At 40.1% G+C, this 17,637-nt stretch overlaps 1 protein-coding gene across 1 annotated transcript; it reads right to left on the bottom strand.

Moving 5' to 3' along the window:
- Positions 1–541: 541 nt before the first annotated feature.
- Positions 542–8,207, bottom strand: THUMPD1 (THUMP domain containing 1). Its single transcript, XM_030871418.2, has 4 exons — positions 7,884–8,207; positions 6,158–6,332; positions 4,928–5,176; positions 542–4,494 (listed from the first exon to the last, which is right to left on the bottom strand). Exons 1-4 carry the CDS (start codon positions 8,112–8,114, stop codon positions 4,073–4,075), a joined length of 1,077 nt encoding a protein of 358 aa, XP_030727278.1. The 5' UTR covers positions 8,115–8,207; the 3' UTR covers positions 542–4,072.
- Positions 8,208–17,637: the final 9,430 nt, after the last annotated feature.

Raw genomic sequence — 17,637 nt, 5'->3', positions numbered from 1 at the left:
AATCTAAAAATATTTGGGAAGAAAATTGTTACGCTGACCAAACAACAACTTGTAGTGTTTAAAATAGCAGGGCTCAAATGATTAATTAGAAAAGCACAATAGACAATGAATTCACTACCTGATTAATTCAAAATAAAGATTAGAACTATTCTAACAGAAATGCTCAAGACAGAACTTCTTCTGCTTAAAATCTTTATATGCTACTAATTCTTTAAGGTGAATTAAAATAGTAATGTTAAAGTGAGGAATGTAAAGAATTCAAAAGCCAATTAAATGAACTTAATTAAGTACTGTACTATACATTTTGAAGCAAACTCACTGTAAAATATCTAATGCTTGAATAAGATACAAAACGCTTAAGAGTTTTTAGTTATTCAAGAGCAATTAATAAATTTTTGTATCTTTACTTTTTGGACAATGTACATGACTTTTGATACATAATTTGACATAAAAACATCTTTTATGATACATCTACTTTATGACAATAAAGCAAGAGATTTACTAAGAGACAGAAAGAAAAAGGAGAGATAGAGAACACCAGTCTTTAGGGAACAAATTTATTTTGATTTTTCTGAAAACATCAGAAACTGAAAAACAAGCTGAATATCTGGCCATACCAAAAGCAAAATACAAGTAAAAATAACATTTAGAAACCATGTTTAACTAAAGAGAAACATGTTTTAAAATATCAAATTTAACACTCTTTCCTCCACAGAGCAAAACAAGTTTTACTAAACCACAACACTGGAGTTTAACTGACATAATTTTTTTTTTTTTTTTGCGGTACGCGGGCCTCTCACTGTTGTGGCCTCTCCCGTTGCGGAGCACAGGCTCCGGACGCGCAGGCTCAGCGGCCATGGCTCACGGGCCCAGCCGCTCCACGGCATGTGGGATCTTCCCGGACCAGGGCACGAACCCGTGTCCCCTGCATCGGCAGGCAGACTCTCAACCACTGTGCCACCAGGTGAAGCCCTGACATAATTTTTTAAAATAAAAATTAAAAGGACAAAAAGCACTCAATTCCCACCCTGGAATCTTGTCATTTATAGAATAACATGCTCAGATGTCAGTGAAAATAAACAGTTGGTAAACCTGAAAACAAGTTTTTCAATGACTGAATTCAGATTCTAACAGAACACCGTACTACCTTACATTTGGGGAAGAATAGCTTTTGTCACACTAAGGTCTTACCAAATATTGATAAAAATAAATACAAAAGAGGATTAAAAACAAACTACTAAATCAAAATCTTTCTGTAGAGTAGCAGCTTTCACAAAATAAAAGGAACCCAGTTCCACAGGGTTGTACGTTCTATAAGCATACAGCCAATTTTATTCCCAGAGTCTTGTACTATCAAAATAAAAGTATCTTTGTCTTGGAAAAAGTCTGATGAAGGCACCAAAATCCTATCATCCGTGTTCCCCCAATGATAGTTACAATGCTCCTATCATCCTTTCAAGATAACTTCAACTTATTAAGAGTTAACATTCTAAATATCTAAAGATATATAAGGAAGTTCCAGCCTCATCTGCATCAGCAAGGCCCTTTCTATTCTCTTTGCTCCTCCCAAATCCTTCGTTTTACCAGCAGGACCACTAGCTAGGAGGATAAAAATATATTTCCATGTTCACTAGCCAATAAACAAACATAGCCATTGGTGCAGGAAGACTTAACATTTACAATACTTCCAAACTTGTTAAAACTTAATAAAATCCAACTCCAAAAGCTAATTTCATGACCCCTTAGTATTCTCAATCCGGACATTTAATTTTGCAGCCCTCTTTGGTGTCTGTCTCTTCCATCTTTTTTCAGTTTTACCCTGGAGGAACCCTTGAAAAAACTTTCAAATTAAGGGGATCCTCAATGTATATGAGTGTGAGCACTAAGTTGAAAGATACTCTTGTTTCACAGAAATCCAGAACTGTCAGAAGAGGACTCTGAGTTCTTCCTCTTCTCTCAGTGAAGAAATCCCAGGCTGAGATTTTGGGAAAGGGTTCCTCACCCAGTCACACACCAGTGTTGGGAAAAGGAGGGGAAATGTTATTTAATTTGGTTTTGCAGTTCTGCAAGAGGAGTTTAAATAAGACCTGAGACTTGTTGCTTTCTTCATTCTCAAACCCAAGTGGCTGTGGAAACATTTCAAGAGTGCCTTATGCAACATAATTATTCCAAAGAGTCAGTTTCTTTTAATCTAAGACTCCTGTCACTTTTAAGAAGAAACATTTTTCTCCAGGCCCTTGCAGAAAACTGTTCATTTGTTCTTGCAATGAAAAAAATGTCTTCTAAATAGACTAGTTTCTGTAGCCATTCTTCGTCTTCAAAGCATTTAGCAAAATCTGGCCTAGTATTTTATTGTACTTATAATTTACTGGTAATTCACCTTTCAACTCACATATCCTGTAGAGAACTCTTCCTCTGGTAAGTACTGGATTTCTGTATGTAGGAGATTTATATGCTCTTTGTTCAGGTTTTAGTTTGTTTTTTTTTTAAACATTCTTGCATAAAATGGATCTTTAATTAAGTTAACCATTTTTGCAACATTATTTAAAACTTTCTTCATTTCATTTCCAAGTTTTTAGTATCAGCACTTCTCTGTGAAGAAAGCAGTGTGCTGTAACATCAACGTCAGGATTTTCTTTTACTAAAATGAGGCAAAACTTGTCATGGAGCCAGCCACTGATGGGGCACCAGGAGTACAGATGGCAGACTGTTGTTTTTCAGATATGAGGACCATTGTTTTGGGAGGATCCTAGCAGGCGAAAGTTTCCTTGAATTTCCTCATAATTTACAAATCTTGCTATAGCATGACAAATATTCATGAAATCTGTTGATTCATCAGCAACTGCTGCTGCTTTTAAACAAAACCTCTTTAGTATCATGTGACATAAGTCAATTTATTACATTGAGAGAAAAGTCTTTTCAATTTCTTGTACTGCTTCTTGACCTAGCATTTTAATGTTGGTACTGTTAGATTCTTACCAACTATGTGAATTTTTCTTTCCTGGAAAAAGTTCTGCTACTACATAATTTGCTTCCTAAACCTTTTCACTGAACATGATTTTTTGAACAAAAGCTTTACTGTCTTGATATTCCAAAGCCATTAAAATAATTGTCTTTATTTGTCAGGGAGCTATGATTTATAGTTACAACTGCTGAAGCAAATGTTCTGTTTGTAAGTTGCATTTCACAAAGGATATGGAATGGAACAGCTTGAATAAGTCCATTTACATTGTAAAGTAGCTTACACTGTAAAGAATTTGCGTGCCTTGCTGCACTAGTATACTGTAATAACTCAGAAGACTAATTCTTCATAACTAACCTCATCAGAAATATCTGTAATTTTATGCCTAGAATGAACACTTCTATCTCACACCTTGCCTCCAAAAATTGCAGCAATGCACCATCAGATTTGGTTGTAACAAATGTTACGAAAACATAAAAATGGGCATAGCTTCCACTGCAGGGAGCGCGGGTTCGATCCCTGGTTGTCGAACTAAGATCCCACATGCCTCGCGGAGCAGCCAAAGAAAAAGGCGGGCGGGGCATAAAAACTAAACAAAAAAATCACGAAAGGTACAAAAACTTCACAAAACAATACACTTCTAACCTATATGGCCCATGTTTTTGCAATGTTTACAACAAAGTGGCAGGGGACAGCTGAGCTGCAAAATGCAAAAATTCCTTCCTTAGAATGAAAATTTCCCTCTGAGTTTCGATTCACAGAGCTTGCTCACTCCCATAAGTCAGCTGGCAGTGCAGAAGCGGGGGAGTGGGGAAGGTAATCAAGAGGGAGAGGCCAACATCATCCTCCCGCCACCCTCCGCTCTGTGCAGTAGTGTTCACCAATTTATCCATAGCCTCTTCTAGCTCAACCAAATGCACACTGCCATACAGGGCTGAAAGATCTCTAACAAAGCTATTAACGGGGCTGCTCAATTATTGTGAGTACAGCATTATGCAGCACACAAACTCAAAAACAATATTTTTAGTAACAATTTTATATAGAATCCCAGCAACATCTCACAGGACCGCAGTTGAGAAATCCACCTCCAACACCAAATGATTTCTTTTCCTATGAAAGGTCATTTCCATGTGACTCAGATCCTTCTGTGACTTGACTTGCAAGTTCAGGTTTAGCAGCCCCCTCACTCACCACATGTGTCTCAGATACTGGTTCTGTCTGACCCAGCTCCTCACTATCCTCTGGTACCACCTGCTGGTTATTTTTTCCTTCTGCTGCGTCCTTTTGATTTGATTTGTCACCAGATTCCAATTTAGCTTCTTTCCCATTTCCTGTTAGCGCTGCCTGCTTTGCATTAAGCTGTGACGAGTCCTTGGCACTCTTCACCACCTCCTGGAGATTGTATTTTCTGAACAACGTGTAATCTTTCACAACACTCAGGCAACAGACAGCTTTAATGATTTCTACTACCACTGTGTACTGTGGATTGGTAAGATCTACTTTATTTTCCGAATTGAGGCTGCCTACTATTCCTGTAACAAAAATAACAGGAAAACAGGCTAAGAAGGATACCTTTAAGCTTGGCGGATACAAAAACATTTAGAATTTGTTAAAACAATATGCATATACTAGTCCACTCATCAAATTCCACTCTTCTACATGGACTTCCATCAAATTCCCTGAATGCTTTCAATAAATAAATACAAATAAAATCCTGAGACATTTAACAACAGCACTTTTTTCCCCAAAGAAAATTCAATCTTGATTTGGAAAAGACTTTAGTATCTAACTACCAAAAAAAATCTCATACCCAACATATTGAAAAGTTAGGTTTGATATTATTTAAGAGCATTTTAATATACTTGTTCTACACTCAAAAATGTAAGCCTTAAATCTCAAAAAAAAAATCTTATAAACAAGTATTTACCGTGGCACACCTGTGTAAAATCACTAAGAGAAACATACCTGCCAATTCTTTGATAACTTCTTCTCTATTCATGTGACTGTTATTTCGAGATTTATATACAATCTGAAATGTCCCTTTGTTTGGAGCTTTAAACCAGGGTTCCAAAAATGTTTCTGCGTATTTTTTCATATCTTCTAAGAAAGCCTTGCATGTGCCTGAGATGGGTAACATTCGTAGAATAACCCGAGTCTTCTTTTTCTTGGTTTTGTATATATCTTGGAGAATATGATGCACCAATTTCTCAGGTTCTAAAATAAAAAGAAAAACTCAGCACAGAACAAACAGGTAAGTTTAAGAGTTCTCATTTTAAACTCTTCAAACTCTCTAAAATGAATTTTCATTGGCAGTGACATAAATTGACAGTAGAGTAGAAAAAATCATCATAATAAATTTTAAACAAGTTTAACCAACCATTTTTCCATTAATATTTCTTTGGTGCCTACTCTGTATTAATACTGTATCTCATATTTTAACTCTGCTTTTATCAAAAACAATTGTTCTTGAAGACACTGGAGTTAACTTATTTGTGATGTCTAATTTATCTGATGGCAACACCATGCTGTTGTATTCCTGTATCAGCAGCTACTATCGAAGTAATAAACATTAAATAGTACATGCTTTTTTACAAAAACAAAACAAAAATCTGCAAGTCACTTAAAAAGATTTAATCAATCCATTAGCTAAGTTTGTACAGAAGTCTAGATTTCAGACCTCAGAGGAGCCCCAGAGCCATGAATGCACAAGATCATAATGTAGTACTCAGGAGGCATCCTGATTATATACGAGTCTGTTTTGGGCTGCTCAGTGTTTTCAATATTTTTAAAGTAGTTAGCTACATTTAAAAACCTAGAAACTTCTCCAGATTTCCAACTTCTTTTGAAAAATCAGAAGATCTGGCTCCCCTAAGACTACATTCCCAAATGACTGGAGCCATTCCAAACTGCCTGGGGTTGAGTAGCAGCTGCTCCTTTTAGACAGAACCGTGTATTCTTGTTTTGCCTAAAGTTACATACAGATAAAGTGGCAAAGCCAGGTTTCTACTCCTAAGCCCTATGTCTACCACCCCATTCTACCTCTCCATATGCCTAGTGCTAACACAGTGTAGAGAGGATGCAATCAAATGATTAACTGAGCCATGCCCATCAAGCCATTTTGTAGGCAGTGTTCTCGGAGACAGGTGTCCAGATATTACAGGATCAATCATCTTAAAATGTATTAGTCAGACACACCTATCCCAAGTGTCCTGATGAAGACTACATTATTTGCTCCACTCTCCACTGACTGGAATCTTCTCAGCCTCATCTCTGTAGACGCCTTAATGTCACCAACTTCTTTCTTCAAGGCGGCCTCCACATCATCATCTTCTGCCTCACTTCCAGAGGGTTGCTGATCCTTGTCTGCAAACTGTTTGCATAAAACTAATGAGCAGAAATGCCACAACAGCTTATGTTAAAAGCTCTTAATTAACTACTCATGTGAAACCCCCAGTGGCAGATGATTCAATATTGACAATAAAGCTTTTTATTCAGACACCATTCCCTCCAAAATGTGGAGGAAGAAGGAAGTTCACTCAAACTGTGGTACATATCATTTGAAAATGTTTTCTAAAGCATCTTGACAGTCTGGGGCAGAGGGAAATGTGCTCGTCAGATGAATCATTTCAGGGTGGACCTTAATCCTATCAATAGATATGACTGTACCTGATATGACACTCTCCTTTCATGAGACTGAACCGAATAGTTATGAAGTTAAAAATCCTTACTCCTGTTCTACTGAAATAGTTCAAGAACTTGCTCAAGCTGTCGGTGTAGACAAGACATGCACTTGTTGCCCACTCGGCTCCACTAATGAGATTGCCAATCAGGCACTAATGGTAATTTTACACATTTATGGAGATTTTATTGTATACCAGGATGTTATTTTATGTACATATGAATTTTTTTTTTTTTTTTTTTGGCGGTACGCAGGCCTCTCACTGCTGTGGCCTCTCCCGTTGCAGAGCACAGGCTCCGGACACGCAGGCTCAGCGGCCATGGCTCACGGGCTCAGCCGCTCCGCGGCACGTGGGATCTTCCCGGACCAGGGCACGAACCCGTGTCCCCTGCATCGGCAGGCGGACTCTCAACCACTGCGCCACCTGGGAAGCCCCATATGCAATTATTTTAGCCAACCTTCTTAAGTCCTATCATTATTCTCTTTTTTACCTAGCTCAGCAGAATTAATAACATGCCTATCCCCTGAGCTAGTAAATGACAGTACGTGAATTTAAATGCCCTCTGTACTATGCTCCTCCACTTAATTCCTTGGGGTGTGCATGTGTGTACTGGTCCAAATCCTAAGCCAATAATATAATTATTTCCAAAATGGGACAATGAGACTTTATACGGTATTGTTTCCAAAAATTCTTACTTTTTGAAATGTATTTTTATATGCATTTGAGAAGTAACTAGCACTAGTAAGTACTAAAAACACTATTTTAGAGATGTTATTGCTTAGGACAAACACATTACTACAGCCATAATGTTCAAATGGTGGTAAGGTATGGCAAAAACCTTAAGGACGAATGAAGTGTGCCCTTGTGAACTTGTACCAGCTAGTACCTACCTAACCTACTTCAACCTCAGGGTCCCGGTGAGCAACACTTCACAAAGCTACGATGAGAAGTAAATGTTTCTGAAAGAGCTTCAGAAACAAGGCCTGAACCGCAGGAAGCAATCTATACATGGGAGCAACCGTGATTAATGATGGGGAAAAAAAGCCCAAAGTGCAAACATTTAAGCACAAGACCGGGTAGGGGTCGGGAGCCGAGACCTTGCGTGGGGGCGGAGAGGACACAGAAGCAAGGACACGCCCCCTCACCGCCACTCAAGCTGCCAACCTCGCGCATGCGTATACAGGGAGCCGGCCTGCCACCCTTCCCTCCTCCCTCAAGCCCGCCCTCCCCGGGGCTGGTACCTTTTCTGGACCATACATGTCGTCTCCGTATTCGTTGAGCAGGCTGTAGGCCTCCTCCACGCACTTGCGCTCGTTCATGTTACAGGTGATGAGAATGCCCTGTAGCCCGGGCTCCAGCTGCCGGGGCCCGCCGCCATCGCAGCGCCGAGCCCGTTTGGCCTGCACGTACTGAGCCTTGCCTTTGCGCTTCCCGCCGCCAGGCTGAGGAGACTGCTGCACGGGGGACGCCATGGTACGTGAGAGCTGAGGCAAGCAAGAAACGCGCTTTTCCACGGCCCTCGCGCCCTCACTTGTGCTGGCGCGGGCTGATTACGTCAGGTGTGCGCGATGACCTCACCTAGTCCCGCCTCCAAGCCTCATTTCCGGCTCCGCCGGGTCCTAAAGCCGGTGGGCGGCAGGCTGCCGAGAGGTGGCGTGAGGCCCGACCCTCGCCAGGATGGACAGGCACTCGCTTTCACCTCACCGCCGGAAAAAGGTGTTTCCCTAGAGAAGTGGCCTGCCTGCCGCAGCTGGAGGCGGCTTTGCGCGTCCAGTATCAGCGGCTTTGCAGCCATTCCAAAAGTGGCGGTAGTGGCACTTTCCAGAACGTTGATGCCGGTTCAAGCCTCCTAGATTCCGCAACCATCCTTGGCACCTGTTCCCCCAGTCTACCCTATAATTCTGTCAGCTTCCCAAAAGTTCCCAATAAATTCCTTTTCAGCCTAAATTTGCCAGAATATGTTTCTATGTGACTTACAACCAAGAATGGTGGTTTGTCACACTGCTTTCTCTGGGGGTTTATCCCTAGTCTCAGCAACTATCATGTTAATATATTATCTTTCAAATATCGTTGAAAAGATGCCACTCTTGAAGAATGTGTTCAGGAGGAGTAAGTGGTCCCCACACTCAGCCCCAACTACTCCTCAGGTACAAAGTTGTTGCCAGATTTCAGTTACTACAAATCCTAGAGGAGGTAATCTGCAAAAGGGGCACTGACCTGAGGGTCAATAATCTTTGATTCTAACCCCAGATTTACCATTATTTCCAAAAATCTTATCACCATCTCATTTTTTCTTTCATCTTTGCTTCTGCCTTTACTTTTCAGAGTGTCATCTGTGGAGATTGCATAGCATATATTTCTGGAGGTCCTGAGTTGCTTGTGAAAGGCAGTCTCGTTACACTGGCCTTGCTGTGGTGTCAGGAGGCATAGAGAGAGCTGGCTGGAAAACTTTTTTCTTTTCATCCTCAGTGCCTAGCATAGTGCCTTGCCCATAGTAGGTGCTCGAAAATGTTTTTGAATTGAATTCCACCCAAAAAATGTTCAATAAACAAAAAAGGTTAAGACTCATGCTGTTGAAAGGGAAAGTATGCCCCAGTCCTGATCCCATTAAACCATGTCATAGAAGCTGGAAAACAGCATCGGTCTCCCCCAGAACCTCTCTTTCACTAGGTGAATTTCAGTTGCCCATACACTACCCTCTGTCGTTAGGATCTTAGAAGTTAGCATACAGATAAAAGTTAAGATACGTAGTTTGACCCCTAAGCATATTTGAGTCCTACATGCTGGAGGTGCAAATCAGGAGGCAAACTTGAAAACCAAACTCTGTTGTATTTCACGTTTGCTATGTTGGGAGAAACCCTATTAGGTGAGAAAAATATGCAAACTTCCAACCCCCAGTCTAGATATCAGAATTATATAAATTTCCCCCTCATCCAGTGGCAACTTCACATTGACACTTCCACTTTCTCCTGAACTAGGCCCTTAATCCAGCTCTAAATAACTCAGCCTGTGTTTATTCTTGATTTTTCTTTATTCTTTTTCATTTTTTTCTTCATGACTATGACTTCATTATTTCATTTAGAGAGAGATTTCCTTGGCAATGCTGGAAACACAATTGTACACAGTTTCTGCTTATGTGAACTTTCCCTCCTTAGGGCACCAATCATGGTCAGTGGACTAATATCTATCACTGGACACTAAGGGCTCTATGATGTGGCTTGTAAACCCCTCTTCTGGCTCCTGTATTTGTGTTTTTTAAAGAAGAAATGTTGACATTATAGAAAGTGGCACTTGACATCTTGTGGAGTGTATAATGGTGCTCTGAGGAATTTGCCTTTTATTCTAACTAACCTATTTGCTTCACATATTCAGGAGGGCTTACAGTCCAACAAGTGAGGGGTTGGTGTAAGACATTCTAAATTTCCTTTTGCTTTATCTTCCTAACCTTCAAAGTTACTACCATTTAACTTATACTTGTATGTTCAGTACAGAATCCGTTCTGGCCCTGAGCACCACACTCTTAGATACCCTTCATGTTCTGACCTCGCTATCCATCCAGGGTTTCCTGCCTTATTCTCTTGATACCCAGCATCTTCAGATAATAGATATTCTGATACTGAACCCCAGTATCCTCCTGACTTGATTGCTCAACACCTGCCACCTTCAGAGTCGGTATCATGTAAGATTTAAGAGCCCAAATTCTAAAGTCAAATCAAGTTCAAATCCCAGTTCTGCCGTGCCCAGGCTGTGGAAGTCCGAGCAAGTTACCTAAGTCAAGTTTCTTCATTGACTTTAATGGAAAAACACTTTAATGGAAATGATAATACCCACATCATGGGCTACTGGGAAAATTCATTAAGGTCAGGCATGACAAGTGCTAAGCTCATAGTTACTGTTCAACCAATGTGGACTTGAAAACAGTTGTGGCTCATCAAAGCCTAGATTTTTTTTTTTTTTTTTGGCACTAGTATCCATTCCCCAATCCAGTCTCCTAAGTTCATTATTTATCTCTTAATCTCTTATTTCAATGTTTCTTTTGTATGTGTAACGTATTGAAAGTTAAATTTAATCCTTTTAGGAAAGAAGCTAGAAGGGAAATAAATCAAAAAATAAAATAGTGCAAAGTAAAATAAGATAAAATACATAACACCTGCATGCCCTTACCTCTGCCAATTGGCTCCTGCCAATATTTGATTGAATGACACCCCAGGTGTTTCACTGGATTTGTCTCCTTAGCTGACAGCGCTTGTGTCATACTTGCACTTTCATCACACCTGCAAGCTACTTAAGAAAGATGTCCAACAGACTCATCCCACAGGCTGGAACCTAAATTTGAACGCATGTGAACTTGGGTCTATCCCTGGAGAACCACATTTGGCCTGGCTCTTTGCTCCTATGTGCCTCTTCACTCAGCCCTACTGGGTGTTCAAAACTCCTGATCCTGGCCTCCCCCAGTTTGCTTCATCCCACCATTGCTGGAGTCTCAATTTTGACAGGTATGCTTCTCTAAGGCAAATTTTGCATTTTGTGGACCTAGGTTCTTTAAGGCAAAAGTGAATGAATCTTTTTTTCCTCAAATTTTCTTCTCCAATTTTATACCCTATACATGTATGAATCTTTCTTAAAACTTTTCCTGACGTTTCATGGGTACTTTCTCCCTACTCATTTGAGATTTTGTTTAATAATCTACATTTAAATTTAGTTGTTTTATTATTTAGTTCTACTTCTTTGAGTATTTCTAGATCCCCCTCCTGCTTCCTACTTCCACTTTATTATTTAATTTATTTTTATTTTTGGCTGCGTTGGGTCTTCGTTGCTGCACACGGGCTCTCTCTAGTTACAGCGAGTGGGGACTACTCCTGGCTGTGGTACGTGGTGCTTCTCATTGTGGTGGCCTTTCCTGTTGTGGAGCACAGGCTCAGTAGTTGTGGCACATGGGCTCAGTAGTTGTGGCTCACAGGTTCTAGAGTGCAGGCTCAGTAGTTGTGGCGCACGGGCTTAGTTGCTCCGTGGTATGTGGGATCTTCCCGGACCAGGCTTGAACCCGTGTCCCCTGCATTGGCAGGCGGATTCTTTTTCTTTTTTTTTTTTACATCTTTATTGGAGTATAATTGCTTTACAATGGTGTGTTAGTTTCTGCTTTATAACAAAGTGAATCAGTTATACATATACATATGTTCCCATATCTCTTGCATCTCCCTCCCTCCCACCCCCCTAGGTTGTCACAAAGCACCGAGCTGATCTCCCTGTGTTATGCGGCTGTTTCCCACTAGCTATCTATTTTACATTTGGTAGTGTATATATGTCCATGCCACTCTCTCACTTTGTCCCAGCTTACCCTTCCCTCTCCCCATATCCTCAAGTCCATTCTCTAGTAGGTCTGTGTCTTTATTCCCGTCTTGCCCCTAGGTTCTTCATGACCTTTTTTTTTTTCTTAGATTCCATATATATGTGTTAGCATACAGTATTTGTTTTTCTCTTTCTGACTTACTTCACTCTGTATGACAGACTCTAGGTCCATCCACCTCACTACAAATAACTCAATTTCGTTTCTTTTTATGGTTGAGTAATATTCCATTGTATATATGTGTCACATCTTCTTTATCCATTCATCTGTTGATGGACACTTAGGTTGCTTCCATGTCCTGGCTATTGTAAATGGAGCTGACAGGCAGATTCTTAACCACTGCACCACCAGGGAAGCCCCTTACTTCCACTTTAATCAATGCTCCTAAGAATGAATCCCTAATGGTAGAATCTCAGGCAGTTTTATAACTTAGAAATGTTTCCATTTGCAATTCCAATCATACTATGAACTGCACATTCCACCAATACATAACACTAGTCTTGAATAATACACTAATGCAAGAAGTATAAATTCAGAGTAGGTATAGTATGTATTGGGTTGGCCAAAGTAAAATGTTACAGAAAACCCTGAACAAACTTTTTGGCCAGCCCAATATTTAGGAGCCCAGGGTAACTCAGGTATAGAGGATCTTTTAGCACAGATGAGGCCAAATAAGAATGATATACATGAGTATTCAGTTTGAATAATTTGTATTTAAATTAAAAATTGGAGGGAAGTTGGAACTTCCTTTGTGGTCCAGCAGTTGACTCCATGCTCCCAATGCAGGGGGCCTGGGTTCAATCCCTGGTCAGGGAATTAGATCCTGCATACTGCAACTAAAGATCCCACGTGCTGCAACTAAAGATCCTGCATGCCACAACAAGGATCCCACATGCCACAACTAAGAACTGGCACAGCCAAATAAATAAATAAATCTTTTTTTTAATTGAAGGGAAGTCAATTAGAATACAGCATTCAGTGTACAGATGAACAGAGAGACAAACTGATTGGGAACACACTTTGAAAGTCCAACAGTCTTGGGTTTAAATACTAACTCCACTACTTTGCTAGCCTTATGACCTTGGGAAAGTTAACTGCTCTGAACTTCGTGTTCCTCATCTGTAAAATGGGAATAGCTATAATATACACCTTATAGGTCATTGTGAGTATTGACTAATTCATGCCAGTCTCAGATAAAAATATTCAATAAATGTTAGCTGCTGCTGTTTTGTTGTAGCTGTTGCTAATTGGAAGGTTTGATGAGGGTAATTTTTATCAAACCAGAACTGAGTTTAAGGCCCAGGCTTTTTGTGTTGGTCAGTTGGCCCTGAAGTATCTCCAGTCACCATGTACTGATTCCCAGGAACTGAGAGATACCTTATTATATCTTAGTGTGTTAATATGGAAAGATTTACAAGATACATTGGAAACTGGGGATAAAAGTCAAAGTGAGGTATGTGTAGTATGAACCAATTCATGTTTTAAAAGGAAATATATATGTGCATATAAGATGAATGGATAAAGAAGATGTGGCACATATATACAGTAGAATATTACTCAGCCATAAAAAGAAACGAAATTGAGTTATTTGTAGTGAGGTGGATGGACCTAGAGTCTGTCATACAGAGTGAAGTAAGTCAGAAAGAGAAAGACAAATACCGTATGCTAACACATATATATGGAATTTAAGGGAAAAAAATGTCATGAAGAACCTAGGGGTAAGACAGGAATAAAGACAGACCTACTAGAAAATGGACTAGAGGATATGGGGAGGGGGAAGGGTAAGCTGTGACAAAAGTGAGAGAGTGGCATGGACATATATACACTACCAAACGTAAAATAGATAGCTAGTGGGAAGCAGCCGCATAGCACAGGGAGATCAGCTCGGTGCTTTGTGATCACCTAGAGGGGTGGGATAGGGAGGGTGGGAGGGAGGGAGACGCAAGAGGGAAGAGATATGGGAACATATGTATATGTATAACTGATTCACTTTGTTATAAAGCAGAAACTAACACACCATTGTAAAGCAATTATACTCCAATAAAGATGTAAAAAAAAATAATATATGTGTGTGTGTGTGTGTGTGTGTGTGTGTGTTTAAATGGAATACTACTCAGCCATAAAAAGGAATGAAATCCTGCGATTTGTGACAACATGGATTGACCTTGAGGGTATTATGCTAAGTAAAATAAGGCAGACAGAGAAAGACAAATACCATATGATTTCACTCATATGTGGAATATAAAACAAACAAATAAAATAAATGAAAAGAAACTCATAGATGCAGAGAACCAAATAGTGGTTACCAGAGGGTAAGGGGGTTTAGGGTGGGTGAAATGCAAAAGGAGTCAACTGTGTGCTGATGGATGGTAACTAGTCTTATGGTAGTGATCACTCTGTAGTGTACACAGATGTTGAACTATAATACTGTACACCTGAAAATTATATCATTAAAAAAATATCGGGGCCCCAGAGACCTGTGGGACTATCACCAAAAAAAAAAAAGAAAAAAAATATAACATTTGTATCATCAGAATCCCAGAAGTTGAGAAAGCTAGGGCAGGGCTGCAAAATTACTCCAAGAAAGAATGGTTAAAAAGTTCTAAACTTTGGGAAGAAAAATAACCTATAGAATTTAGCAATATATAAAAATAATTATACACCAGGACCAAGTGGGGTTTATTCCAAGGAAGCAAGGCTGTTCAATATTTGAAAATCAATCAACGTAATCTACCTTATTAACAGGCTAAAGAAGAAAAATCACATGATGGTATTAATTGGTGCAGAATAGGCATTTGCCAAAATTTAAGACTTACTCATGATAAAAACTCTCTGGAAAATAGGAATGGTGTGGGAGAACTTCCTACACTTGATCAAGTTTTTTGTACATGCTCTTTATCAAGTTGAACATGAAAGACTGAATGTTTTCCCACTAATATCAGGAACAAGGCAGGGATGTCTGCTCTCAACACGCTTAATCAACATAGTGCTGGAAATTCTAGGCAGTCTAGTAAGGCAAGAAAAGGAAGTAAAAGGCATATAGATCTAAAAGGAAGAAGTAAGCCTGTCCCTATTTGCAGATGATATAATTATCTACATGGACAATCCCAAGGAATCAACAACAAAAAAACTCCTAGAACTAAAAAGGGGCCAATAAATTCCTCATTTTGTTTAAGTGAATTTGACTTGGGTTTTTGTCATTTGTAACTCAGTCATTTATTTATTTATTTACCCATCCAATATTTATTGAATGCCTAAAATTTGCCAACAACTGTTCTAGGCAATAGTGATACGTCCGCAAACAAAACAAACGCTTACTCATAAGGGTGGTAGTAAGAGATGTAAAAAGTTTAAACAGGTTAAAGAGACAAAAATGAGGGATGCTATTTTAGAAAATGTGACAGGGAAGACCTCTTTGATAGGACATCTCATACAATGAGGGATTTGGTAAAGGGGATATCCCAGGGAAGAGTGTTCTAGGCAGTGGGAACTGTAAGTTCAAAGATCCCAAGGCCGGGACATGTGTATGTTGCAGGAAAAGAAAGGGGGCTGATGTGGCTGCAGCAGAGTGAGGGAGAAGAGGAGAGGGCAGTGGGTCAGAGGTGACATTGTGCCAGATCATGCAGTTTCTTGTAAGGACTTGAGTTTTTACCCGGAGTAAACTAGGAAGTGCTGAAGGATGTGAGCAGAAGAACAACCTGATAGCATTTATGCCTTGTCCTGACCAGTTCAACAGGCCAAAAGATAAATACAGCAACTGGTTCACTGAGACCTAAAGCAACCTACACTTTACTTTCTTTCCTTTCCATTCAAAACAGCTTTATGTCTTCTTCCACCCCTTTTTCTTTCCTCCTTCTGAGAGAAAACTTCCTCAATCCCTTTACCGGACTAACCTCTCCAGCAACTTCACGGACACTTTTCCTCCTATAAATACATTACTTTCCCAGCTCCCCAGAAGCTTATGGTGTATGTAAATCATTAACTATAAAAGGGATAACCTTGGGGGATTGTGTAAACTTCCAGCATAAATTTAGCCCAGAACTTCTGCTCCTCCCTCCAGAATGTCTCCACCAATCCGGGCAAGGCACTCTGGGTATATCTTACTTCTTCCAACTGTCAGACTACTTTTCCCTCTTCTTTTGCTTACTACCAGGACCAAAGCAGATGTGAGAGGTCAAGTTTCAGGGATGCTCTCCTAGGAAGCAGATCTGCCATCATCTCCAGCTGTGTCGGAATCTGTCACTTTAGCGAGTATCACCTTATTTGTCTCCTATGTAAGGTTTTCTGGGCTGGCACATGTACTTTTGAGCAAAGATAACAAACAAGCAAACAAAACCAACAAATCGAATGCGCTCACTGAAATCTTGGGCGGCTGGGGTGTTGGTATCAGAATTTCTCAGTTGTTGTATAATACTATCTAGTAAGTAACCAGGAGTATGTACACACAAAAGGCTATAAACAGAGCAGCTGAGTTTTTTCATTTTAAGCTTTTTGTGCTATTTAATTGTTTAAAAACTATGTCCATATGTTAACTTGTTAAAATGTTTTAGAGGGGCTTCCCTGGTGGCGCAGTGGTTGAGAGTCCACCTGCCGATGCAAGGGACACGGGTTCGTGCCCCGGTCCGGGAAGATCCCACATGCCACGGAGCAGCTGGGCCAGTGAGCCATGGCCGCTGAGCCTGCGCGTCCAGAGCCTGTGCTCCGCAACGGGAGAGGCCACAGCAGTGAGAGGCCCGTGTACCGCAAAAAAAAAAAATGTTTTAGAAAAAAATTCATTTGAGTCCAAGTAGCAACTGAGTTTTTCACTGTACTGTCTACTTAACTCCCTACCCTGCTCAGTGGCAAATAGGAATCCATCTTCTGCATCATCCAGAAAGTATGCAAACTACCTCTAGGAAACTTTGAGAAACATATGCATGCAAACTCAGGGAAATAACCTGGGGGCAGCTACTTTTCTCCATTAGGTGGTCAAGCGTAGATCTAAAAACTCTGTATAGAAGTTTACATCAGGGTCTTGTTAGGTTGGGGAGAATAGTAGGGGCTTTGTCTTGCTTTGAGGCCATATATGCCAAGCCACTGTTATTACTTGGATTACTTGATGGGGAAAGTATTTATGGAGATGTGGGGAGGTGAACACCCCCTTGGCACTGCTGTTTAGATGGATGTAGAGGTTGCATTTCAGGTGAGACCTTAAATACATTCAAAAGCCCGTCTGACCAGTAGTGGTACTGTTTCTATTAGAAGAGTTTTCTGTGACTCAGTATAAAAATCTGAACTTACACTGGGAAACTTGTCTCAGCTCTTTCACCTACAAAGAATATTAGAAGCCTGGAAAATGTATGTTATGAAATGCTAAAATCACTGAAAAGACAGGAAAAGAACTTTGTTGGGAAAAAGGCAGTCTTAACAGTTTTGATGACAAGGATGTTGAGATTTTCTTTTCGGTGGAACAGAATGGTTAGGCTCGTTTTAAGCTCCAAATGACTGGTCAGTTTTCTTTTCAATGTATGTTTGAAGGATTCTGAATGCAGTGGAGAAAATAGTTTGAAATTTTCACTTTAATTGCAAAATAATGGAAATAATTCAAATGATGATTGATAGGGGACTGGCTTAAGATATTATGGTACAGCTGTTCAATGGAATGCCAT

This window comes from Globicephala melas, chromosome 15, assembly GCF_963455315.2.
Source record: "Globicephala melas chromosome 15, mGloMel1.2, whole genome shotgun sequence".
In the NCBI taxonomy this organism is placed as follows: Eukaryota; Metazoa; Chordata; class Mammalia; order Artiodactyla; family Delphinidae; genus Globicephala; species Globicephala melas.
This window is presented reverse-complemented; position numbering and strand designations above follow the sequence as displayed.